Here is a 26,535-nt window from a genome sequence, read left to right on the forward strand (position 1 = left end):
TTCACAAAACACCAAGTTATTTAATGACCCATATTACACATCTCACAGAAACTCTTTCTTGTGGCCAGGAATTCCTGGGCTTCTTTTGTAACTGATTAAAGACTTTATGGAAACATCCCCCTGCCCTGCATGTGAACCAAAACACCAGGAATAGGAAAACCTTGATGTAGTTTCCTGCTTCAAAGCAAAGCAGCAGCATGCTCATCACCGAGCATCCTTCATTTGAGAAAATAAGGCCCCAGGATATCAAAGAGGACACTTAGAGTCCAAGAATCCCACCAGTTTTGCTTTTATGTCCTAGATCATCTCAGGCAAGCACAGAAGAACATTTTAGGCTGCAGAATAATGACTTTCTGGAAAACCATAACCTACTTTTCCGTGTGCTCCAGGATACACTTTAGCTATGCCACGCTATCGGCCTTCTGCCTGCACAAGGAGGTTGCATCAGTAACAGTGCCCAGGAGGAAGGAGGTATTTCTGTTGCAACTGGCTCCTCTGCTTCTTCAGGGCACAGCAGACGTAATGGTACCCTGCTCCTTCCACGTCAGACAGCCGAGAGGCACTATATGGGATCAGCCAAGCAGCAAACCTACCAGGTGAGCTCTCAGTCTGCTATGCTCAGCACTCTGTTCTCGTCTGGAAAAGCAACTGCACGTGCACACAGGAGATGGATGGAGATTCAAGATACCCGTAACTCTTCATATTTAGTAGTGCTGGCACCACAATGCATTAAGCAGTGCCATTTCAGTACCTCCATCTTACATTATGGTTTTAAAATAACTGATAAAGCAAGTGAAAACTTTTCCTACTAAACTGCACTGTGGACAAGACTTCTGGGATTGGCACAGCCTCTTGGTTCATGCATTCAATCACATCCACTGATTTTGAGGTCTAAAGTGTAGGAACTGGAAGCACCAACACAGAATGGGCTCATGGAATATATTTTGCATGGGAATATTACTCTAATTTCTCCTTTAAGAGACAGCCTAATCTGGCTTTGGTAAAACTTTGAAATGCCCTTCTTACTAAAAGCAGTTGATCTCAAAAAAAAAAAAAAAAAAGAAGAGAAAGCAACATTTGTTTTTTCCCAGCATTACAGACAGTGTCCTAGTTGCTGATAACATTTTCTCGGTGGGAGAATTTCTTTTCTTTGCGGTTTGAATGGCTGCTTGGATCAAGAGAACAGACGCGTCAGTTGTCAGTGCACTCCAATGCATGGCAGAGAGCAGGGAAAAAATGTGGTCTCTTTGGAAGTGCAAAGACAAGCTCATAACCTAAACAGCAGCATATAAACCAGACTTTTTGTTTTTAAGCCCTAGAGGGAATGATAAGAATCATCCAATGATATTTCCAGTATCTATTAGTTACGATCATCATGACAACTTTTTGCCTTGAAATCCACTTCTACACAAATAACGTGAAAAATGGGAAATACAGGTAAGAACTCACACAGCTTTTATTCCCTTCCATACCCACGGAGACTCGAGCTAACAAGCACACACTGTTACAGCCCCGTGGAATCTGGTCCTCGGCAGCCAGTTGTGGTGCTTGGGGCAGCAGGGCAGGCTCGCCAGAAGCCCGTGCTCTCAGTGCTGCCTGACAGCACTAAACTGAGCCCTGGGTTTTGGTTTCATACATTCTGCTTCTGCCTCTGGAGCTTCCATACCAGGCACATTTTCCACATGCAATTAAGTAACGGTGAGTGAGTTGTCGTACATGACATTTAATTTTCAATAGCTGGGAAAAGTAACACGGGAGCTGCAGGCAAGACCATTAATCTCCTCCAGATCCTATGTGCTGCCAAGTATAGCAACTCATTCTTCACGGAGCTAATGCTGCTCTTCCATCATTTCTGCGTGTGCTGTACCAGACAGAGCCATGCGAGTAAATGTACACATTTATATGCATTCACCCACAGATTATTACATTGTTCACAGGTAAGCTGAGTATGAGCAAAGAATATAAAACAATATCAAGCATGATGTATATGCTGGTCAGAAGACCACATTAATAAACTTGCATGGTTGTAAGTGCCAACAGAAGTCACAGCAGGAACACTGGCACCTATGAAGTTCCAACTCATCAGTGGATATATGAATTCTGGGAAAGGGGCAGCTTTCAAGGGTCATAACAGTATCGTCTCCTGAACTACAGTGAATGAATTGAGGTATCCTTAAAAATTTTCATACGTGGAGTAAAAGAAAAGATGCCCACATGTAATTTTTATGCAGATGAAAGATTGTAAATGTTTTAGCATATTCCCTGCTACGTAAGCCACCCCAGTGCTCCTTGCCAAAATCAGGTTTCCCCTCTGTACAAATAATAAGCCCCATCTCACCTTTTAAATCCTCTTTTGACACCCATGCAAAGCCATCCTTCACGTGTCCGTGCCGCAGCTGCTCCACATACTCCATCCACACTTGCCTGCTCCCCCACAGCAGCTCCCTCTCCAGCTCCCAGCCTCTGCCCCGCTTTCACTCCCTTCCGAATGCCCGGCTGAAGCAGTTGCCCACCCGTCTTTGTGCTGACAGAACTAACCCAAAGCACTTCAGGAAGCTGGAAGGGGAAAGGCCTTATCCGTCAGGGTCATCTCAAGCCTTCAGCAGGTACCCCAAAATAAGCAAATGAATTTATATATATATATATATATATATATATATATATATATATAAAATATATAAAACATTAAGAAGAATTCTTGAGCAGTCCTAAGATGAATAGTCAAGGAAAAGGATTATATCACTCCACAAAGAACTGAGTAAGTTTGGCATTTTCAGAACAGGCTAAATGTGTATATTACATACGTAAATATGTAACAGGCAAAATTATGAACAAATGTTTTGACGAGAACTGTTCTTACCGTATGAAAACTAGCTTGACCTTTGATGGAGCGGTCTTAATTATTGCAGAAGCATTCTGATGACTTCTTCCATACAATATCTGATTGTTTATCTGTTAAAACGAAAAAGAGATTTTCATTTAAATGAAGTTCAAAATGAAGCATGCATTGTTCTAATTCACACCACCAAGACTTCCATATTGTGCTGACTCCTCAATTCCTCTGAAGGAAACAAAACTGACAGCAAAGGAGATGAGACAGAGAAGGCAATGTCAGGACACACCACATTACTTTGCCTGTGAAGGATCAAACACTTAATCACAGCAAGAAACACCAGGTACTACTTTGGACATGTTTTCTGAGTGCAAGGCAATCCTGTAGTTTTCAGAGGGAAACAGCACGGCTTTAATTCAGTACATGCTCCAGGAATTTTCTGTCTGCAGGTACCAGAAGTCCTTTCCCAGTTAGAGGAAAATACGATGCCTGATGCCTCCCAGTGCCATGCTCAGTGAGTGGGACCTTAACAAGCACAACAGGACCTCTGAGATCAATAGAATACCTACTCTCAAACCGACCAAAAGCATACTCAGTAGCCTATCACAAAAATAACCCGCAGGTTAAAATTTAAAGCATTTCAGAGGCAGCTCTGGTGTTTAACACCCTGCTGCACCTCAGTGACTGCAATATTCTGGGCTTCAGCCCCCCTTTTACTGCCCTTGCCTCAGAGGTACCCCAAGAGGATGCTCGCTTTTCATCTCAGGCTTGCACAAGCTGCAACCACGACGATCGCACGCAGAAGATAAGGCAGACAGGCATACCACAACAATTTAAACAAAGAGAAAGCTGTGCTGAGTACCATGGCAGAAAGAAGATTATGTCAAGGAGATTGCCAAAACCCTTGAGCAGTCTATTAGCCATACCCTGATGATTTTCAGGTTTAAAACTCTTAGACTTGAAGAGTTTAAAATGCTGAACCAAACACACAGAAAGGCGGTGAAGGAAAGCATCCTTTAGACAGACTACCAGGTCTGTCTTCAGCGTTGACTCTTCCAAGCGGAATAAACATCAAGAAAACAATGATCTGTGGAAGAGCAATTATTTACCTGCACCCACGAACACCTCTGCTTGCTCTGGCGTTTGCCACCAAACCCAAGGCAAAGCATTTCTTTGAATAACAAGAAATCAAAAGGACTAGCATTTGGAGCTGAGATGTTAGTTCAGGTTCACAGTTCAGCTCACGCAGTAGTCCTGGCATCTAAGCGAGCATCAGATGCCTCCAAGCTGCACAACAGCTTGGTCATCAGTTAAGCAAGCAAGACAAGCACAAGAATAAAAACGCCAACGTTTGATTATTCATGAGGGTGGACACGCAGACAGTTTACCTACCCGTTTGCCTGCTGTAAGCAGGCAGAACCAAGAGAGGTGCATGAGAGCCTGGTCAACGCCGAGGCAGCAGCATTGAACCCTTCGTGAGGCCTTCCTGAGGCGCTGCTTGGGCCTGGAGGCTGCAAAGGCAGGGCAGGGGCAGCATCCCCGGCCTCGCTCCGATCATCAAGGGCAAATTTAACATCTGGTGCCAAAACTGAATACCTGCTCGCATTCTGCTTCAGGCTGGACTTACAACTTTCAGTAGGTTTGTTGACTTAATTCCTCTAGGTTCAAAAATAACTTGTTCACTGGGAGTACTGGATGCCTTACAAATTGTTTAGGTTTAGATAAATTACCATCAATTTTTCTAAACAGCAGACTTAGATGAAAATTTATAGTCTTTGCTCTGGCTAAATTAATCCTCTTCAGCAGATGTATCAAATAGTCCAAAATTTAATTAACTCTGAGCTAGGTCTGTAAGTTATAATTATTTAATTATACCAGAATGAATGTGTAATAAAAGTAATATATCTCTACAATTTTGGACTGTCCCACACAGTTATTACAGCCAGTATTATTATTTTTTAAAAAAAGGTTACTTTCTTTTGCAAAGTAAATTAATGTTACTTTGGCTTCAGATACCACAGTGATGAGCAAAGCACGAAAGCCTACTTATATAAACCAAGAAAGTATGTTTAGGATTTCATAAGCAATGTCATTTTATATCTTTCAGATTAAATAAAGGAATATGTCACATTAACCACATAATACTCCAGGAGTCAAAACCTGTAAATCTGCACTTTACTTCTCTCGTTTAAGATTAGAAAAGAAAAACAAAGCTTTGACCAAACAAAAGAAATGAAGAGACCTAAGCCAGCCTCAACTCTTCCTTGAGTTCCTCTTTGTAAAACATCTTGGAAAGACAAGAGAGCAAGGAGAAAGCTGAAAGCAAGCGATAGGTGTGAGGTCAGGTCAGCACACTAAAGTTGGATCCTTGATACAACTCCACACTGCCTTATTGCAGATTGTATCACATAATGCCAAAGTTATCGTTGCCTTCGCATACAAAAGTTTTGTTTTACAGTTTCACACACTGAAGTATCAAAGTATAAACTCAATGAAATCTGAACTCCTAAATTAAGAGAAAAACATTAAAAAGGATCGTTTGTTTCTCAAACTTTAATTTGTCAAAGAGAAACATTACATTTGGATAATTTCCAAAATAACACTTTTTTTAAAAAAACAATGGGGCAATAATGTAAATCTGTAAAATTAGTATCATCTGATTTTTATGAAAATCAAGTCAAATGTTATCCCAAAGAAGCGGCACAGCTTTCTATAACTATTTTTTTGTAACAATGCATAAGTTTTCTTCTAATCACAGGAACTGTAATGTTTTGAGATTTAATCAGATTCTCTGAAATAACAGGAAAAGTTTCCAAAAGTTTTTGGTCAAACTGCATAAACTGAAAACCCACAAAATGCACCAAAACCCAAAGTAATAAGCAAGAGGAAAACAGAGGAAAGATAAATTAATTAATTTGAATGCAAATTCTTCTTTCCTGCCCAGATTTCTCACCCAGCACAGGCTCAAACACGTGCCTCATCTGGATGTACAGAACAACCGTGTAAGGACAGCCTCCTGCCCTGCTGCCCCGGTGGCTCTGCCTCAGCCCCGGTTGCCTCCTGCAGGGGAAAAGACGGGAGGAGGCAGAGCTGCAGGTCGGTGCTGCCCGCAGGAACACCACGCTTTCAGATCACAGCTTCAGAAACTGCCTCCTAACACTAACCTTAACTGATAACCTGTATACTAAGTACATGAAAAATGAGTATTATGCTGGAAGTAGGAATTAAAAAATAATTATCACTACTGGGATTAATCATTTAAGATGATTTTTTTCACATGGAAACCCTTCTTTCTATGTTCAAGTCATTGCTGTGCTGGAGGGATAATGCTACTTGCCTAATCAAGAGTCACAATTTTGGAAAAGGACAAAAACAATAATCCCCCAGCAAAAACCGAGAGCAAAGCACTAATTCCTCCAATTTTAAGACAGACGTGACGTGATTTTGGCTGAGTCGTTCATTTACTTGGGCAAAATACTGACTTATCTGGTATGTTATTATAGCATCACTTGTATTTCCCTAAGAGTCTCAAACAAAATCCCAGTAAAGCCACGTTTAGCACGAAGGCCCCCAGCACCGGGGTACGACAAACACGAGAGGAGCACGAACTGCCTCTCGCTGCCCAGCAGGGACATTGGGTAACTCGCTCGCTGCTGCTGGACTGTGAAGGCTCTCTCGGTCCTTCAAGAAGTGCTGTGGCCTCCTTGCGCAAATAACCCGAAGAGAAGCTCCCTTCTGTCTCCTACCACACTTCCAGCAAGACAACCAAGGACAGCCGGCAGAAAATCCCAGCGTGGGTAACTCAGCCCAGCAGGGCTCTGTACAGCTCGCTCCGTTAATAGACCAGTCGGCTCCCTTACGGAGTGACGACGAGAATAGTAATAATAGAGGGATTAGTCAGTGTGCACAAAACGTACCAGAAGGACAGAGCCACGCAGTGCTCAGGAGCAGCGGGGCTGAGCAGCGCAGGTCCAGCACCACGGGGCCGCGCCACGGGCCATGCTGGGCACCGTCAGCGGCAGGACGGAGCCCGAAGTAATAAGACACGAAGCAGGGCAGACACCTGCACTAGAACAGCACGACTGCCAGGCAGGAACACCACAGATGGCTTCTTTACTTGGAAAAAGAACAGAAAAGCAGAGCTTGTGCCATGGTAAAAATACATCCTTCTGTGCAGGGACCAAATTCTGCCCCAAATACTTTTCCTCCATGAAGGGTATGAGAGTAGGATGAAAGGACCTTCTCCTTCACATGGCTGCTCTCTCCACCCACTTATCTATCCATCCAAAATACATCACAGAAGACTTATTAAAAAATAAAAAAAAAGGGAGATCATGTACCTTTTTTTTTTTTAATTATTATTTTGACCTGCATTTCACCCAATATATAGGCCGGACTGACTTTGAAAATGAGTCAGGATCATGCCCCTAAAAGACTAGGCTTGTTTGGAGAAGCTAAAAGTAAGATAATATGTCTTTAGTTCAGTGACAGAGGATTTCATGAATAAGGAGCAGAGGCGGTTTGGCAGCATCCCATAACCTTCAGCTAAGTTCAGTTAAACTCCAGTTCAAAGAAAAAACCAAGAGATAAGATCCATACATAGGTACCGGTTAACCTTCCCCCAGCAGCCAAGAGGAATAACCTGCACGCGCTGCAACAGCATCTGCTGCTTTAACGGAGCAACACTGGCCAACAGGAGTCACTCTGGAGGCTTCCTAAGATGTGAATTCTTCCCTTGCCGATGCGTTCAAATATTCAAATCTGATGAGCAAACAAGGTTGCAGATGCAAACGCGTTTAAAACATTCAGTGAGAAGAGAATTGAGGGTGGTCTATCTGCTGACAAACAGATGAGAACGCCGAGGATAATGGCTTCAAATGCTTATGAGGTTGTTGCAAATTCCAATAACTTTTTTTTATTAGTGGGCAACAAGCAGCAGCTCAGCCTGCAGGCAGAGTGATGGAAACCTTACCTGCAGGGCGGCACCACCCAAAGGACCAGAGGCTGCTTCCTGAGTACCAGACTGTCCAGGACCCTGAATGAGGTGAGGGTCCCGTGAGGGACACAAGCGCTTCTGTACTAACACTCTAATTTTAAGTCTTTAAGCAGAAAAAAAACCACAAACAATCTGGTTCCTGTCACATCCTAACTTCTGAACGCTTTAAGTTTGCTGTTAGTGCTCCTCCAGCAGCCTTTGATGTTTCGACTGCCTCTGCAAGTGAAGCCAGCTGACTGCCCTGACCCCTGCACGACTGGCAGGGAAGAAGCACGAAGTCATATTCCTACCTCCGTGACCTGCATATTTCTCAGATATGGGGATTCCTAGCGGTTACTGAAATGGATACTGAACCTAATGCTTACTGAACAAACCTGCCAGTGTAAATGCCCATTAGTTCCATCTCAATGCTGCTCACATATAACACTGAAATGCTTTTAAAAGGCAAAAAAAACAGAGCTCTGAATAATTGACCGCTGGTGTGAACATAAGACATCTGTACATGACTAATACACAAGCCGCTCCTTTGTAATGCAGGATGTTTTGACACGGGATACATGCTCACTGGGGACCAGAATGAGATCACCACTTCCTTTCAGAAGTGCTCACACTTCTGCCCGCTAGTGACACACCTTTAATTTGACTGCAAAGGTAAACACGAGAGGTAGTTACTGAAGGCCCTTTGAACTTAGTTTATTTGAAATACTGCATTTTTGAGATAACAAACATCACTTTTCTTCCACTGAAGGAAAAAAACATTTTATCTCCAACTTGACAGGGAGAGGAATTAGGGCAACGCAACAGTTTTGAAACTGCTGCTCATAACATAGTGCATGCATGTAAATCCCAAGCCTTGAGATACATGTGATTAATCACAGATGGTACATCCTTCACGTACAGCAACGTTTAATGTTAGATCAAACAATCACCACAAGGAATTACTCATGAGATACATGAAAACCTCTATGAATCCTTCTTTGTAGGGAAGTGTACCAATACAAAAGATTCTTTCAAGCTTCTCTTTAACTACCTGGCCTATAACATACAGAAAAACAGACACAAGTCCTTTCAACTGGTATATGCCGATACTCAACAAATTAATTTTTTTTTTCTACCATTAGAATCTGGTGCCAGGGAAAGGAAGCAAATTTGAAGGAAAAAGTCATTTACCTACACGACTTCAGCAAGGTATAGACCTTCATGCCATTTATCACACTTAAGAAGAAAATAATAAGCTTCAGATGGTGCTGTTATTCTAGCAAAACAAACCTTTCTTGTACCACGTGCATTGAAAACCTGTAATTATAGAACTGGTAGACAATGACAAATGCGTAGAAAATTCTGAGTACTCCCAAGGTATCCCCAGGCAGTCAAATTGCTTTTTCTCAAGTCAAGAAACATGAGAAAATAGTTGGTTCTCTGATGCCACAGAGAGTTGCTGAAAGATCAAAAATCACCACCCATGGAGAGCAGTCGGTCGCTGTATACCTGCTCTTCTGTGAAAGCTTCTTTCTAAAGGAAAGATCCCCAGGGACAGCTGACTTTTTAAACTGCTGAAGCAATCATGACATGGGGAACCGCTGCAGGTACTACAGAAAAGCGGCATTTTGAAGCAGCCAAAAATCAGATGAAGTGCAGGAAATGTGTGTTTGCTATCCGAAGGTGAAGCAAGGAGAAAGCAGAAAAAGAGAAGACAAAATACACTGCTTGCTGATGAGCTCTTTTCCCTTGTCGGTGAACTTCTGCCAGACACGACTAAAGAAAATAAGTATTTTAAGTTACAACAAATCAAAACAGATTACAGCATGAGATTTTATTTTCAGGATGGGGGATACCCCTGTCATCTGTAAAAACACATATGGTAACTTTGAGGGGGTTTAGTTTTTTTTCTTTTTTAATGTAAGGTGTGAATTTCCCTGCAAAACCACATACAGGCTACAAGGACAGATTTACTATTCCCTTCCTGCCTTTCAACAGTCCCTCCCTGAGCATAGCTTGTGAACATGCTGAGAGCACAGACCTCACTGACAAGACATTAGTTTTCACAGGCCGATGATTTTTGTTTCACTGAAAACACGTTTACCTGCCAAAGGGCAAGTTCTCAGTTGGCATAAATCAGTGCAGTTCCTTGCCTCAGCCACCTAATTCCACTTGAAGGCTTTATTTAAGGTTCAAACGATAGCCTCACATATGCCTCTCCCTCTCTCCATATGAACCTTATTTAGGAGTTAGGGAAGACACTTACCTCTAGAAGCTCATCGCCAATATGCATCCTCCCATCTCGTCCTGCAGGTCCGTCTGGATTGATCCCAACCACAAAGATGCTCATACGAGATCGGTCCTTGTTGCCAGCAAGGCTCAGTCCAAGCCCATTTTTGTCTTTCTCAAGCTCAATAATGTGCAGCTCTCCCGGTAGATCTGCATATCTTTGCCTGATTTTTTCTACAAAGAAACATAAACTAAGTTGTAATACAAGATAACTTACAGGCAAATGCTCACGGACACACACAAACGTGCTAGAGATAGATGACTGTATAATCTATATTTTATTAATAGAGGTCTTTCCAGCAGAGAATCTGAGATGACGTGTTGTACCTAACCCCTGCATTCTCTCCACTCGCTTTTCAAAAAGCTAAGGCCACAAAGAGAGACAGAACACTGCTCATAGTGATGCATCTTTACCCTGGGCATCTGTGGACCACTGCAAGCCATCCGGCTGTCCCTGTAGCACTAACAGAACAAAATGCAGTATCAGCTGCAAGTTCTGCTCACATGAGAACTGCATTATTTTAACTGTTTATAAAATAGACTGGTTCTAAAACAGAAATGTTTTGAAAAGAGGGTAAACAAGGGAATTCTAGAGGTACCCCTATCTTACCTTACAAAAACTACCAATTTCAGGAAACCCTCATAAAGTTGGAGCTGGTTAACTAACCGTTGTAGGAAACCGAAAAGCTTACATTACAAACATACTGCAAACTCACATCTCGAGAAAAAATCTTTTATTTTGATTCTTTCTGGTGCTTCAGGAATACAGTTACGACGCTCTACTTAGCGGTACGTGCTACTGTGCAAATGATTACTCAAAGCAGATGTCAGTGACAATGCACGTGAATGATTACGGCTTTAAACTCAGCTTCACTTGATATTAAGGCCGTTGTTTGTCTTTCGTCTACATTTCAAGCATTTCTGTGACAGAATGCAATATACCCACAAAGTGATTTGGAGCACATTGCACATCAGTGGAACAGAGCATGCTGACAGCTTAATCTGACTGTCTTTTCACCACGGGCATACAGACATCTGTAACTTTGGCTTACGAAGGTCAAATGCAGCAAGGGTGATTTTTTTTCTGTTTGTCCTCTGTGGTTTTTGCAGCCAGCCCTGTAACACCAGCTGCATCCCCCATTACAGCTGGGCCACGTATTAAAAAAGCAGATCGCGGTGTTTTGCTGTGCCTGGGTATCACCTTCAGTGCAGAGCCCAAGGTGAAAGGAACTGCTGCATTATGCATTAAGAAGAGCGAGAGGAGATGTTATATGCTCAGCCATATCCCTGAGTCAGCAGCAGCTAGATCAATATTAGCTATTACCGTTCCACCACGGGAAGTGTATTTCGATAGCACGATTTAACCACCGTAGTGTGTTTCCATGACAACAACGAAGAGGGGAAAGGAGCTGGGGAAGGTGAGAGGGAAGCACCAAAAAGTGAATAAAAAGGGCTGCAAGGGCTGGACGAAGCGGAGGCGTGCGTCGGGCAGCCCACGCGCAGGCTGCCGGGGTGACAGCGCCAGCCCTGGCCCTTCTCCGAGGTCCTTCTCCAACGTCCTTCTCCAGGCCCAGCAGCCCCTCACGATTTGGCAGGGACACCCAAGCAGCCCCCATCTCCAGCCCCAGAGGCACCCAAGGGCAAAACCCACAGTCAGGGCAGCAGCCAGCCCTCCCCTCGCTGTATTTCCAGGCTGGCGTTTTCCTGCCTTGCCCCAAACCCCTAGTGGCCCGGAGCCTAAGCCTAAAAGCCTGGGAGGGTTACGTTAAGGGTTAGACACTTTCCCCGGAGAGCTGAGCTTGTAAAGCCCTACAGAGGTCTGCACAAACTCAGGGTATCATGACAAATTAGAAACCTTGCTCGTTACTATCAATTACATGCCAAAAGTTCATACAAGTGAACTAAATGGCAACCCGTGTAGCTGCGCAGCTCTGTAATATATTTCCTAACTAATGGGGTCAAAAAGTAATTAGCGGTGTGATTTGCTGCTTGAATTTGGGAAGTGTGATTTTTCTGCTTGGTATGCAGGATGCCTCCTGCCAAAAAGCACCAAGCGAGGAAGGTCGTGAAAGTGGTGCTCCTGAGGTACAGCGGGCGCGAGCAGCACCGCAGCTGCACATGTTTCACACAGCACCAGGGTTTAATGTTCTTTTTTTTTCCCCATTAAATGAAGTCCAGGCTTGAAGACCACCAAGACCACCATTTTCTGCCTACCTCAACCTGACAGCAAACCGAACTTGTTAGAGTGAAAATGAGAAAAGAAAAGGAGAACACGCACACTTCAACACCATGCAGATGAAGCAGCACATCTTTAGGGACTGCTTCGAAAGCGATTTTGCTTCAGAAGAGATTTCCCTTTTGTCAGAAAAACTCCCTGAAGTTGTCCCACACGAGCCTGAGGCCAGGAGCAGCGTGGTGGCACGGTGCACGGACCCCTCGCTGCCGCCCCAACCCGCAGACAGGGACCTCGGCACCTGTAAGTCTGTGAGCTCTGCAGGGCTTCCTCCTGCTGCTCTTCTCACATGGGAAGAACGCTGGCTGTTCACCAGTACACGTGTGTTCCTGTTCCACCTTGGGCTGAATCGAAGAGGAAGCGTTAGCCCTCCAAAAATTAGCAGGTGGAGCCATTGCCGGGGTGCAACACAGCCTTGCTTTATTTTTATTTTTTTTTCAAGGGGTGCCCCGCCGTGTGTTTTTGTTTGGAAAATCCATACTTAGAGGGAAACCTCTGCCTGTACTAAGGCTTTCATTGAATCATCACATTCATTTACGAAGCAATTATTTGGAACAGCCGAGGCGATGCCGCGAGCACACCCGTTCCAGCGGGGCAGGAGGGCACCGCCAGTGCATGTGGCTGCAGGAGCCGCAGGCGTGTGCGCGTTCACGCACTGAGGGACGAGAGGAGACCGCCCTACCCTTAAAACCAGGGCTCCCCTAGCCAGCACGCCGTCTCCTCCTGGAGCAGCAGAAGGTGGTGGCTGGCACAAGCGCCACCTCCCACAATTACACGCTTCCGAGGGCTGTCCTCAGCCGCCCGCCTGGCGGTGCGAGCGGCAAGGCGCTATTCCCGCTGCTGTCGGTGCCTTCCTCCTCCGATCCGCACCCGGCTTTCCTCTGGGCATCCCGCTGACTTCCTATAATGGCGTAATCCTGTTCTCAGTTTGCCTCTTAATAAGAATCTCGTAAGATTATTTTAAACAAGCATTTACTGCTTAAACAAACGCGGATCCAAGGCGTCTCCTTTTTAATGCCTTTTTCAGCTGTTCCCCCTGCCCCCAGCTGGTCTCACTTTCCAGTTCCCTGCCTAGCACCGGGGAGCCAGTTAGCATCTGCTTTTGCAAAGAATTCCATTATCTGCCTTCATTACCAGATCCTTTACACAAGGCAATTGTAATTCGGTTGTTACTGCCGTGCCCATGGGACACGGTGCTTTTTGTGCGGGCGCTACGCGGAGCAGTTTCCCCGCTCGGTGACAATGCGCCTATCGCAACTTCTGCAAACATAGCTCGTCAGTGGCATTTAATTAGCCAAGGTTGCAGGCAGTTGCTTTTAAAAATACTATACGGATGCAACGTGAACCAAAAGCAGAGGCATGCGCTTCAGCCATCGCTCCTGCAGTAACGTTTCCCAGTTACATTAGCAGACAATTACATTTCCAAAGAGAAACCCTGGAAATGGAAGACAACCGCTTTCAAACAACGTACTATTATGCTGCTGCGCATGTTTCCCTGCCTCAGCCGCTATCCCTATTATATTAAAGGGAGAGATAAAGGAAATAAATGGGGAAGGTATGGTCAGGACATTGAGCTTGCATGATATAGCGTTGCAACAAACACACAATTTATCTGCGCTGAAAAAACAGAGCGCTTCCCCAGGAAGGCAAGAGGCTCTTTACATTGCAAAGCCACACAAAACACTTGCAAAAGGCCAAGGAGCCCGCTTCCCACACCTGCTGAAACCTCCCGTTCAAGGAGCTGGAAGGGAAGAGGGATTTCTCTCTGAACAGTGTCTCTGCAGGATGCAAATCAGGGCCCGTCCAGGAAAGTAAGAAGAGGGCAGGAGAAGCCCTGGACTCAGCCATCTGACTGGTGTTGGGATCAAATACCCGATATTAAAACTGCCAATGCAAAACAAAAAGAGGGAGGGGGAGGCAAAACACTACAGAAATAAACGACAGCCGGTATTTGTGTATAAGAGGTGACAGTGAGGATTTTCCATTCCTCTTGCGCTGCCTCAGACAATTATTAGCAACATACGCTGGCTTCTGGAGACTCGACAATGGTCCCATTTATCAGCCCGTGTTCACTGTAATGGCGTTAGCTCCCGCTTCCATCGCGTGGCACAGAGCACGGGTACAGCCTTCGCCTTTTCTGAGACTCCTCTGCTCCGCCAGCAGTGCTGCAGCACCGCCAGCGCTGCTTTGCCTTCAGCAGATAGCTATCAGGATGCAGCCAGCGTCCACCACCCGGAGCCAACCTTGCATATCAAACAACTAATTCCCTTCTTGATTTCACTCTAAACATTTTTTTTTAAAAAAAGTAGGAAGTCCCTTGAAAGCTAACCCTCGAGCTGCGAGGGCAGCGTGTCTAATTTACTGATTACAATTTACAAGAACCTAAATAAGCATATTTAAGGGACCATAATTGAGCAAGTGGGGTTTAGAATTCTCCCACTACTAATAATATAATAAGCTTATTGTTTTAATCTTCCCGCTAGCTCTCTATTCAGCTCCAAGGAGGCAAGCAGTTCTCCAAACCTTATCTCAGAAGCGATGCACTTGTCTGTTTTCATAAGCTTTAAACCGATAGAGGGAAAATGATTTCTGTAATGCTTTCCTAAATTCCGTAACAGAATTTGCATTATTCTCTCAGTGACCAGCACACAAGAGAAAAATAGGGCAGTTATATTCAACGCTGGCAACCCTAAATGGAAGAGCCAGACTCTTGCTATGCCCCGTCCCCCTCCCTGGGGTGGCGAGAGGAGAGGATGGTGGCTGCTGGAGCTCGTACCTTTGTAGGTGCTCTTATCTCCAACCAGGCAGGCAGGGAGCACCTGGGGGTGGGATGGGGCAGCTGTGGGGTTCCCTTCGTATCCCGAAGCTCAGCAGCTCCGACAATCTCCCACTGAAAGCCACAGCAGCCCTTTGGTAACACTTTGCTTCAGGTACACCGTTCAGAAGTCATTTACCAAAACGAAGTGACGACTTTCAGAGCAGAACGAAGCCCAGCATTTCTATCATTCTTTGGCAAACACTTCCATTTAACACTCACGCACATACAGGGAATTAAAAAAGACTTCCATGGCTGTACCTCTCTCCTTCCACCCCAAAACAACCGTGAGCCAATGGCACCATGGCATAGCATTACTTTTAAATGTATAGGGGTGGGAGCGTGCACAAGGTGCCAGGCAGGCGAAGCCTTCTCTGGTCGAGCAGCTAGCGTGGGCTTTCCTACCCTCACAAACGCAACTCGCTCAAGCACAAGCGAAAAACAAGTTACACTCTCCCAAAACAGTATCCTTGCCCTCGCTTGAAGGCTGCCTCTTTTCTTTTGTGTGTGAAGGGACTCAGGCAATTATTTGGCACCTCGGATCACTCCCATATAACCGCTGCCTTCAGCTCAGGTTCCCATTCGGGTTTGCTCCTCTCATGCCAGGCAAATGCTTGCCTGGCTTTGCAGCTCACCAAGAAAACCTCCTGCCTCCTTCAACCCTTTACTTCAATCCTACTTGTCCCTCACATCACCCTTCCTAAAAGAGAAGGTAAAAGTTTCTCCTAGTAATCTCTGACTAATCCAGGAACAAGGGTATAATGAGAATCTCCATAATCCACTTCAATACCATTTTGTTTTGTTCCCAGGAGCAGGTGGCATTTAGATACAGTTATCTCTTTTTTTTTTTTTCTTCCTACAACCAAGGAACCATCACACCCAAGAGAACAGGATATCTAAAGTGGCATTTAGCCCTGGCTGAAAAAACAGGTCAGCTGCAGCCCATACTACCATGGACCTGCATCACCACCTTATTTTGAACAGACAGACTTCTGCCATCTACTTTTCCCCCATTTCAGGCCCAAAGCTTCCTTCTGGAAGCTGCAGTTTCTTTATACAGCATTTACGTTCTCTGAGCAGGGAGGAAGGGATATTGCATCTTTTTCTGCGGTTTTAATTAGATGAGAGGGACGTGACGAGACCATTCATACTGATGTGAGATCCTGAACACTTCAAAGAAGATTTAGCAAAAGCATGCTAAACACAACATCCTGATGCTAATAACTGCTGATTATAAGGGAATCTCCTCTCCCCTGCACACAACGCTTCCACTCATTTGCCTTTCAAATTATGCATTAACCCTCATCAAAGCGCTCGGGTTTACTCAGAAGTGACCTCCTCTGGGTGCTGTGATCTAGCAATCAGTCACTCCCACGGAGCGCTGACTGCTGAGCTCCAGCTGACGATGCCACCGCCTTACAGACCGTGGTGGAAGAGACTGGCAAAAGCTGCCCCCTTGTTTCTTGCCTACTCCTCGTGTCTGAGAACTGTTTTATCTGGCTAGGAGACGCGCAGAACAAGTAGCTGCTTGAGCTTCGTACTGCCACCCGGTTGATTACATGCAGTCATACAGCAACAAAGACATTTTCCCTTTGATAAAATCCTCTTTGAGCATGCAAATAGTTATGCACAGAAATATATCACATCACAGTTGACGCTCGGGCCCACAAAAGGCGTAGACATTTTCATCTAACTACAGCCTTAAACCATGGTATAGCCTCAAAAGACAGCTGACGTAGACCCCATTTCTAGGCTGTTGAAGAGGTAGCTGAAGAAATCCCACAGAAAAATACTCTGCTGTATAATATTACACTATATTATGTTGTGCCATCAGTCGCTTAAGGCCAAAATACCAGAGCTGACAGCTGAGCCAGCGGTGATGGCACCGAGCAGCCCGGAGAGAAGGCTCGGTTGTTGGAGCCAGCGGGCTCGCACGCTTCACCTCCTGAGAGGAGTGCTGAGGCTTACCTAACACAGTTCTCTGGGAAGCCAGGACATGTTAACAGTGTCAGAACACTCAGAAATACTGATTTCCATCTGCTAAGTCTCACGGAAATCTGAAATACCTCTACACACGTTGCTTATTCTTCTGGCCTCTGCACCGTGGCTGTTGCACCCGATTGTCAGAGTGACCTGGAAGGGTGCATGGCGTGCACAGACAATGAGATTCACAGACGCCGGGACAGAGGATGTTTCAATGACCCATTTTACAATGGGGTTTTGGAAAAAAAACCTCACAACTTGGACAGAAATCTCTTTTCTAAGCAACTTTTTAGTAGGAGCAGGCTTTCTGTTCTGCTCCTGCTCACGTTGCTCAGCTCCCATTTTGCTCCTGCTCACGTTGCACGGTCCATTCTTCTCTACGCCTGTACCTGAAAGCTGCTTGCTCGTTAGAAGGAAGATCAAGTGTGTGTGAGTCTGAACAAGAAATACTGGGAGAGCTCTAATCCACTGCTTTTCTGCTTGGTCTCCACATTAACAAATTAATATTGTGAAATTTAAATTCTTCCTCCCCTGACAGCAACAGAGTAACTTGATCTGACAGTGTTTCATCTTTAAATAATGATGTTCCCACAAAAAGACCAGCACAGTCATTATCTCAGAATCTTTCTGCACCAAGTCTCATTAAAGCGAACGGCATCAGAGTATGGTCAAAACCTGGAAGTTTGTTACCTAATGAAGGCTCCCATGGGCTGAGCCCCTACTTTCCCAGCCGTAAGCAACTGGAAAAGGAAGCACAGAGAACACCTCTCAGAAGCCAGGACAACGAGACTTCTCTCGCACAGTGATTCACTCTGAATTTATGAACCTGCAATGGGGTCCTGAACCTCCTCTATCTAGAGGTGGACAGGATAAAAAAAAACAAACTTTTGGACTCACAATAAAGACTCTTTGACCAGAATACACAATCTGTACTGATGAGCCTGAAGATCTAAAGGAAGAGCTTCCTTCAGAGGAAGTGACACAACTGGTGAAATGTAGACCAAAAAACATAAAGCTTCCATAAAAGCTGTTGCAATAACAAGCCACAATACCACCCACTCACTGAACTGGCTGCAAACTGATACTAGGAAAAGGACAGAGGGAGAAAAAAAATACAGACAGACCTGGCTGTGGAAAGAGCAGGCTGGAGAGGGATGACCCTGACACGATCGCTTGCTCTGCTGGGGAAGCACAGCCTGGCAAGGCAGCAATGCTAGGTAACAGACCTGACACAGGCTAAATTAAATTTTTATATATATAAAAAATACACCACAGTAGTCTAAATCTGTTTGTGTAGAAATTTTTAAATATGCCGTGACAATGATTAGAAAAGATTAAAGTTGGATGAGTCATCCAGGAGCGTAAAGCCATGGAAAATACCCACACGGCTATATGACAGAAAATAGAGTGAGAGCCTGAACAGTGAGAAGGCCCAAGGAAGACAGAAAATGATCAGATATTTTAGATGTGATTTAATGCAGTGATCTTAACAACAAGTTTTAAACCTGTTTAGCATTTTCTTTTTTTCTTCTTTGCTAAAGAATGATTGTTACTGGTTATTTACCACTAAGATACATTTATCTGTGACAAAAGATGGTATTTACATAGTCTGTGCCTTCTTTATGCCAACTACGGAGATAAGATACTACATGAGTACTTAAGGAAACAACTTAATATACATCTGTTGATGCTCAATATTTATCATGTACGTCAGATATTTTGAACAACATTTCTTCTACAGTATATGTATTTCCTAGTGACATACACCATTTGTATTTGGACAGGAATTAGAATGCTATTAAAATACAAGCAACAGCTTTGTAATAAAAATATTACATACAAATATGCCAATTTTGACTAATAAGATTATTTATTTATTTACTAAAATATATAGTCATTTAAAATTGGAGTGTTAAACAAATGTATTGTTGCCCACAGCAGAGACCGAACTGCACCAAAGGTTCCATGGTGATAAAAAACATTTTTAAATGGTCCAATTCCCACTTTGTCAAAGATTTCCTTTTGTCTGTCTTTGGGCCTTCACCAACACCTAGTTAACGAAAAGCGCCGCGCAGGGACCTCAGAGGAGGTTCTGCCATCACGCCGCGGCCACAAACACTTCCATAATTTTCAGACTGACAACTCTCAACTTCACACTCTTGGTTTTTATTCACAGACTTGAAAAGAAAAATATCCTTTTCCAGCTTCTAACAATTTGTTTGAGGTCGATAAGCTATTTTTATTCCCACTGAATTAGCTGAATAAGCTGTGGAGAGAATAGGTCTTTGTTTCAGGCAGCTGAAGAAAAAGTCAAGAGCTGGCTTCTTACAGTCAACTCTGGGTCCAGATTTCTCCTAATTCTCTGGGTGAACGCATACATTTCCCAAATATGTACTTTTGTCATTTAGGTTACGTTAATCGATTAGAGTAGGCTCAGATCTTTATGGAAGTTGCTATTAAAAACTTACAATGTGCGTTTAATAGCAGAAAACAAATTCAAATACAATTTAAATAAAAACCAGCTTAATATTAATAAGATGCATATCCAGCTTTGAGAGGACTTAATGGGATACGGTGTACTTGCAGACAGAGCAGACAAGCAGATCCGACCATCCCCACAACACTTCTTAGTATTATTTCTCTCCTCAATTTCTATGATTTAGGGAGCTATTTAGAAACAGCACTTTGCTAGGCTCACACATGGTAAGTCTTCCATCAAGACGATTACGACTGCTCAAACACTCCCAAACTATCTGATGACTTTTAGGATCCCCTGCTTTTGCAAAGGACACTGAAACTATGGTCTCCCATTCCCCTTTCTTTCTGAGAGGTCTCTCAGCTACTTAAAGCCGTCCCTGCACTGTGTTTTGATGTGCTGTGTGTCCATCTCATCACTGCACACTTCTGGGTACGCAGCCAGGAAGCAATGTGTTCGATAAGCAGTAGAGACAGCCCACCCCGCACCTCCCCACGTCATGCAGTGCCCCCACAAAGCCCAGACATTTCAGAAGAGTAAACCTGGGTCAGTTCAAGGTCCTGGGTCTTTGAGCTATCGAACTGCACTTGAGTCACATTTTCAAGCTTTTTACAACACCAAGGAATGCTCAGAGTTTTTGTTTGTTTGTCTTTTAAGCATAATGCAGAGTTTCCCAATGTCGCGGCTTGCCTTTGATTGCCAAGGTAAAATGAAGAATAAAGACGAAAAATGACTGCAACATCTGACTGTGCTGGAGACTTCCGATTTGTGTGCCTTAGAACAAAACAAATGCACAGCCATAACTTCACTCTAAAACCTCTTCTGTAAACGAAATTACCTACTAATAATGATTCTACTATATCTTTCCTGTCTTCAGCTACGATGTGTATATCCTGCTCGTGATGTCTAATGTATTCATCACAGCACTCGGTGTAAAACAGACACAAGCTGATGGCATAGCCAGCAGCCGGCAGCTACTGACTCCTTACATAAAGCTTCAAGTCCAGGAGAGGTACGCAAAGACAGGGACCTACTTACCTACTTCCACATTTCTGAACGAGATTTTTAATACCCAACTCAACTGTCCTGTGGTGAGTGATCTTACTCCACAGGATCCCCTTCCTGAGCCAGCCACAGAGCTACAAGGCTTGGCCAAAAGCAAGCGCTGGTGCCTGCTGTGCTCCCACGTTGAACACAGTGCCTCTCTCCCCTCCTGTTTCGGGAGGGCTGAGACAGCACAGGTCACTAACCCACCAGAAAACCAGTCCTGCTTAATGGTGGCACAGTTTTCTGCTGGGTGAGTGAGCTGAACAGGCTGGGGAAGGGGAGGGCAACGATCACCCCAGCACCGTAAACAACTGGAGCAGGTGGGAGTGGGGACATGCAAACAGCAATCCCCCTTTTTGCCTGCAGTCGTATTGCCTCATATGGTGGAGCTTCAGCCTGAGAAATAACAGAACATTAAAGGAGGATGACAAGGTAAAGGTGAGGGGACCTGGACAGATGAATAGATAACAATTCCTCACCACACAAAAAAACCCAACCATTTAAAATCACTGTGAAATGATGAAAGTTGTATGCTCTCCCCAAACAAACCATACATCTTAGTTAATCAGCTGTCTTGAGAGTCTATTCAAGCAGTTAATCAGGTTTAAGCTACACTTATGACATCATACAACTTAATAACTTGATTAAATAAGAGAATATTTTGAATCAGAAATTCTATTCTGACTTTTTTAATCTCTCCACAGGACAGAGTGTGGCAGACCTATTTTCTGTTCCTCAAGGAGTAAAATGAAGTGAAGGATTAGCAGACATCTTTGCTTATACCACATTTCACATAAGCAGAGTTGAGCACAGCATTCACTCCTCTGCAGAAGAAAAATAAAATTGCAAACAAATGAACAGAGTATTTTAACTTTTTTTTTCAGTGTTAAAATATGCCATTAGGTAAGTAATAGCTTCACTTCAATGTATTTAAAGAAATGAAGATATTAATGCATTAATTCTTGGGCATTTTAAAAAAAGAGTAATTATAATCACGAAATTGATGATGTATTTCAAAAATGCTTGCAATACATCAATGTGTCAAGCACTTTCTTTTCCTCCTGGCAAAAAAAAAAAAAAAAAAAAAAAGAAAAAGAAAAAAGAAATCCACCTCCAAGGATTTATCCAAAGGAGAAGAGCTAAACAGATAGACTTGACCATATGAAATAGACTTACTTTTTCCACTCTGACTGGAGGAAGAAATCAACTCAGTGAGAGAATTAAAAAACAAGCACTCCAGGGAAAAATAAGAGTGGGGTATGGTAGTTTTTACCATATACTTTTTTAGTTTATATTCAACTGATTTTTTCATTTGCATGAATTTAGCCTTCAAAAGGGATGACCCAGAGGCTTCCAAATCTTGGTCCTCACGAATAAACAGTGTCTTTCAGGTAAGCTGGAACTCCATGGATCCCGCCTTTTATTTATTTTTAAAATTTAAATGGCCATCCAGCCTCCAGAACCTGTGGCATGATGCTCCCGATGGATCAAGATGCTTTGTGTATCTTACTACACATGGCCAACCAGACATCTAGCACACTAATCAAGCTAGAACAGATGGAGGGTCTTCCCAACTGCAGTCCACGGGTTATGGTCCAGTGTTTATCCATTATATTTTAATCTCTTAATTTACGCTAAGTTAAGTTCTAAGATGGTAAATCATTTTATTCTGCTTTCCTATAGAAAGGAAACTTCTGCAATCACACCTTGTGCATCCAAGCTCCTGCCCCACAACTTTTGAACCTGCTAGCCAATTTGATGCAATTCTGATGGTGGACTAGAGGTCTCAAAGGTACTATAAAAGGTTCATGAAAATAGGCAGCTGTGCAGAGGAGAGAACGCTGATAAATTCCCTGACTGAGGGAAAGGCTTCAGTGTGAGATCACACTTTATTAAAGCACCAAAGAATTCACATGAGAGAAAGCCCTCAGAAATGCTCCAATTGCAGGAAAAGCTTAAATCAGAGCTCACACCTTCCTCGACACTCAAGTCAGTTGAGCAGGAGACACAAATCTGTAGGAATCCAACTTCATTAGCTGCAGTACCCACAGAAGTACTCGTTAAACTCTTCACAACTCCGCACTCAACTCCTCCCTGCAGGCAGCACGGAGAGCACCCAACGGGTACCCCTGTCCTCAACCCCTCTGCGCAGGGGGCAGACAGCAGCTGAACTGGAAAAGGAGGGGTCTGCCGACACAGCTCTCTGGGGACGGGGAGGAAGGGCCAGAGCAGATGTACCGACTGGCTGCTGTAACGACCCAGCAAGGGATGCCAAAAGGGTTAGCCCTTCAGTTTGCTCCGATGCCAAGAGCCACCCGCCCGCGCTGCCGGCAGCTGCCGCTGGCTCAGCACTCGGAGGAGGCTGTCTCCCTGCCGCGTGTCACTGTGCGAGTCCTTCCCATTTACAACGCCACAACGTGCCTCCTGCATGCACAAAAGCATGACTGCATCATTCTGTGGCCGACAGGCTTTGCTGCGCTCCCCATTCCTCACGAAATCCCTTTCAATGGCATTCTTGGCCCTCGCTCATAGGCCACCCGTGCTCAACCTTGCATACAGCTCTACTTTACTCCCTCGTCCATCAAGTCCTCGTCTCATCTCATTTCTTTCCCTTCCACTCTTCTCTCACCCCTCCAATGACACCTTGCTGACTACTTGCCACTCTGTCAGGCTGTTCATTTAATGGATTTCTTCCCTTGAGAAACAGTATTTCAAAAATCACATCTTCTGCACCTAACAACTCAATCCCGAAATGAGGTCTCGCTGTAAAATTACTGCATTGCCTATTCAAATACATTAATGATACACAACAAAATGACACTGTGATAATCCTCAAATAACCTGTCATATCCCTAAGAGAATAACAGGTTACAAAATGGAGGAAATTACAGGCAGACTTCTGCGTGGTTTCAAATTGATTTTATTGCCGAACACCTGAAAGAAACATACTTGTTGGTTCAGAACAGAGTGTGCAGTAAGGTTTACAATCCAGCACAGGGCAGACACCCAGGTTTGAAGGGCCGAGTTTGAAGGGATCTCCTCAGGATCTCCTCCCTGCTCCTTCCCAACAATGGCTGCGGCTGCGCGGCCCCACAGGCCGGGCCCTCAGGGCCCTGCCAGGCCAGCTGCAGGCCGCAGCGCTATGGGACGTACACTCTGGCGTCGTTTTAAGGTACGGCATGTGCTACTGCTTGCTATTTACTGCCAAAGCACTGCGAGGGATGGAAACTACATAACACAGTATCTTGGGGAATCATTTAGATGGAGTAAAACCTCTCTGCTCTCACAAGCGCGTTGTAAATAGGCACAACTGAATGCCACGTGCACACACAAACAAATGCCTTGTGCCTACGCACTCTATGGCATTTCCCTCCGAATTACTCCTAATTTCGGTAGGTGGTTCCTCCCTAAGCAACCAAGTGTTACAGATACGAGACTTATGTTCAATATCTCATAATATTCCCAGGATCATCATGCCATGGAAATGGCAACTTCCCACCCGACTTTACAGAGCACCTGGTTCAGTATAATACATAAGTTTAACACTGACAGGTCAAAAAACACAGTTTAAGCTTATGGTTCTGAATTTTCAGATAAAAGACAAAATATTTATATATACATGATAGCTAATGCACTTGGTTCTCAGGTAAGTGATACAAAAAACCTCTGAAAATACCTAAGGCATTAAACAAAAGAAGTTTAAAGAATCTGGTATCTACAGAACAACCACAAAATGGTACGATGAAGTCAAGGTTTACCACATACGCAATCCACCCGTAGCTCTGTCACCTGGCAGTACTACTCTCATTACCTGAACAGGAATTCCCAAATTCAGTTTGCTCAGGCACTGCTGTTAGGAACAGCAGGGGCTGCTGGCTCTGTGCTGGACTACGTGCACACAAAGACGTGCAGAAGACTGGGGTCCTCCTCCACACTTAAGCCTTGTCCTTCCCCCAGACGAAGACCTAAACAGTCCCCTTACCCACCCTATTCTCCTGTTGCATTCTCTACCCAACAAACCCCATTCCTCCACGTTGCTCCCCCTTCTTCCTTACCTTCTCAAAACGACCCCAGCATATGACACCAACGCTGACTCTGCTCCTGGATCTTGAATTACAGTTGTGGATCCTGGCACTGGCTGGCTCCCACAGCACTGGCCGCAGGCAGGGCAGTGGGAGAGCAGGGAGCACACAGCACCAAGAAGCCGCTGGTCAGCATACCTGATGTGCCACCCACCCATTGGAAACGCTTTCCAAAGGTAAAAAGCACACTGGTATATCGGGCTCCTCGTGTGCAGGCACCTATCAGCTCACAACGGCACTGATGGGTCTCTCGATGGAGGCACTCATCTCTGCCGGCAAGCACTTGCAGGCCCATGCAGAATGGGAGCCAGCAGCCACAGATGCTGCCCACGCACACAGCTCTCTGCAGAGGGATGCCAGCACAGCCCTGAGTCCTCAGCTTCAGAGGGCTATGCTCCTCAGACCTCCTCTCCACCTCTGCTCAGCAGACACTCACTTTTTACGTTCACAGCAACAGAAACCTGTTGCTTCCTTGATGATTCCCAAAAGATAGATGCTTTAACATTGCCCCTAATAACTTTTTGTTATGAGACAGAGTGTGAAAAGCTCAAGCTGCGATCTCTAAACACTGACAAGGCAAACAGACATGCCTATAAATATACTACTAATAAAAGGCTCATTATTACTTCTGGGATAGCGGAAAGAACTACCTGCCCTTTAGCCCATCACCACAACATCTCTTCTAATTTCAATATAGCAGAAATATTTCGAATTTGCTGATAAAATAGAGAAGTTCAGCTGATGCAGATATCAAGGACTTTCATGCACACCCACACGTGCATACGTGTGTGTGTGTGTATATATCCTTCCTCATGTCATTAGCTTGCAACTGGTTTTCAACATGCATGTAGCCACTACATGCCATAAAACAGTTTGGTAGTCTTGTGGTGTACTATAGCTAGCATACCTACAGATAAATATTCTGGATCACTCTTTAAATGCCAGCTAGTCTGATAAAGAGCAATTATATATCTGTACAAAGCAGAAGGTAAATTGATGACTAGCCCCTAAGCCACTATGTTGAACAAGAGAGAATCAAGACTTAAGACTGAGGGGGAAAAAAACTTCAACTTTCTCAAACAGTTAAAGAAGTTATTCTGGACAGCTGTCTCAATTAGTATAATATTGCAGAAAATTAAGTAACATCTGTAAAGAATAAAATTATTGTCATTTCACATTTTTACTTTCCTTTCTGTTAGAGGCTTGCTTCCACTACATATTTGGAGGAGTTACTGTTTAAACCAAACAGACCATTTTGGAACAGAGCTATTATGCAAATAATCTATTCTGTATTCCAACTAAAAGCCATTCTTTGCTAGTCTGGACAAGACACGATGCACAAGCAGAGGTTTTTTTTTTTGTGTGTGTGCAGTGGAGCAACATAATTTATGATGGTAATGATGAAAGGTATCTTCCTATCTCAAAACCAGACGTTCAAGAAGATAAACACATAACCACCTTTTATGGGCTAGTATTTGTCTTTCATTTATTTCTTTAAATATTTGCATTCTTTTTTATATATCTTTAGTTGCAAGTCATTGCAGTGATATTGTTCTTCAATGAGAGTAATATAAACATCTACCTGTATTATTATACTCTTAGCAAGTTTGTACAGTGATACTTGTGTATGCAGATTTATACCACAGACATCATCTTCTATCTATGACTGGAGTTAGATGAAATTGCTTATCTGTACCACCTGCATAAGATCAAAGACCCCAAAAAACATAAGCTACCTGCACCAAGCCTGAAACAATTTAATAACCTTAAAATATCAAATCAGTATATTTCATGCCCAGCAT

At 44.0% G+C, this 26,535-nt stretch overlaps 1 protein-coding gene across 7 annotated transcripts in view; it reads right to left on the reverse strand.

Annotated features, from left to right (window-relative positions):
- The window catches only part of PATJ (PATJ crumbs cell polarity complex component), a 148,893-nt gene that overhangs the window by 47,841 nt on the left and 74,517 nt on the right, over positions 1-26,535 (reverse strand). For all 7 annotated transcript variants that reach the window (XM_080603110.1, XM_080603114.1, XM_080603113.1 and 4 more), the window contains 2 exons: positions 10,075-10,271; positions 2,861-2,952 (listed from right to left, as the gene is read on the reverse strand). In XM_080603110.1, the coding sequence (XP_080459236.1) occupies positions 2,861-2,952; positions 10,075-10,271 (289 nt within the window). The remainder of the gene's footprint in view (positions 1-2,860; positions 2,953-10,074; positions 10,272-26,535) is intronic.

This window comes from Anser brachyrhynchus, assembly GCF_964034855.1.
Source record: "Anser brachyrhynchus genome assembly, chromosome: 8".
Taxonomy (NCBI): domain Eukaryota; kingdom Metazoa; phylum Chordata; class Aves; order Anseriformes; family Anatidae; genus Anser; species Anser brachyrhynchus.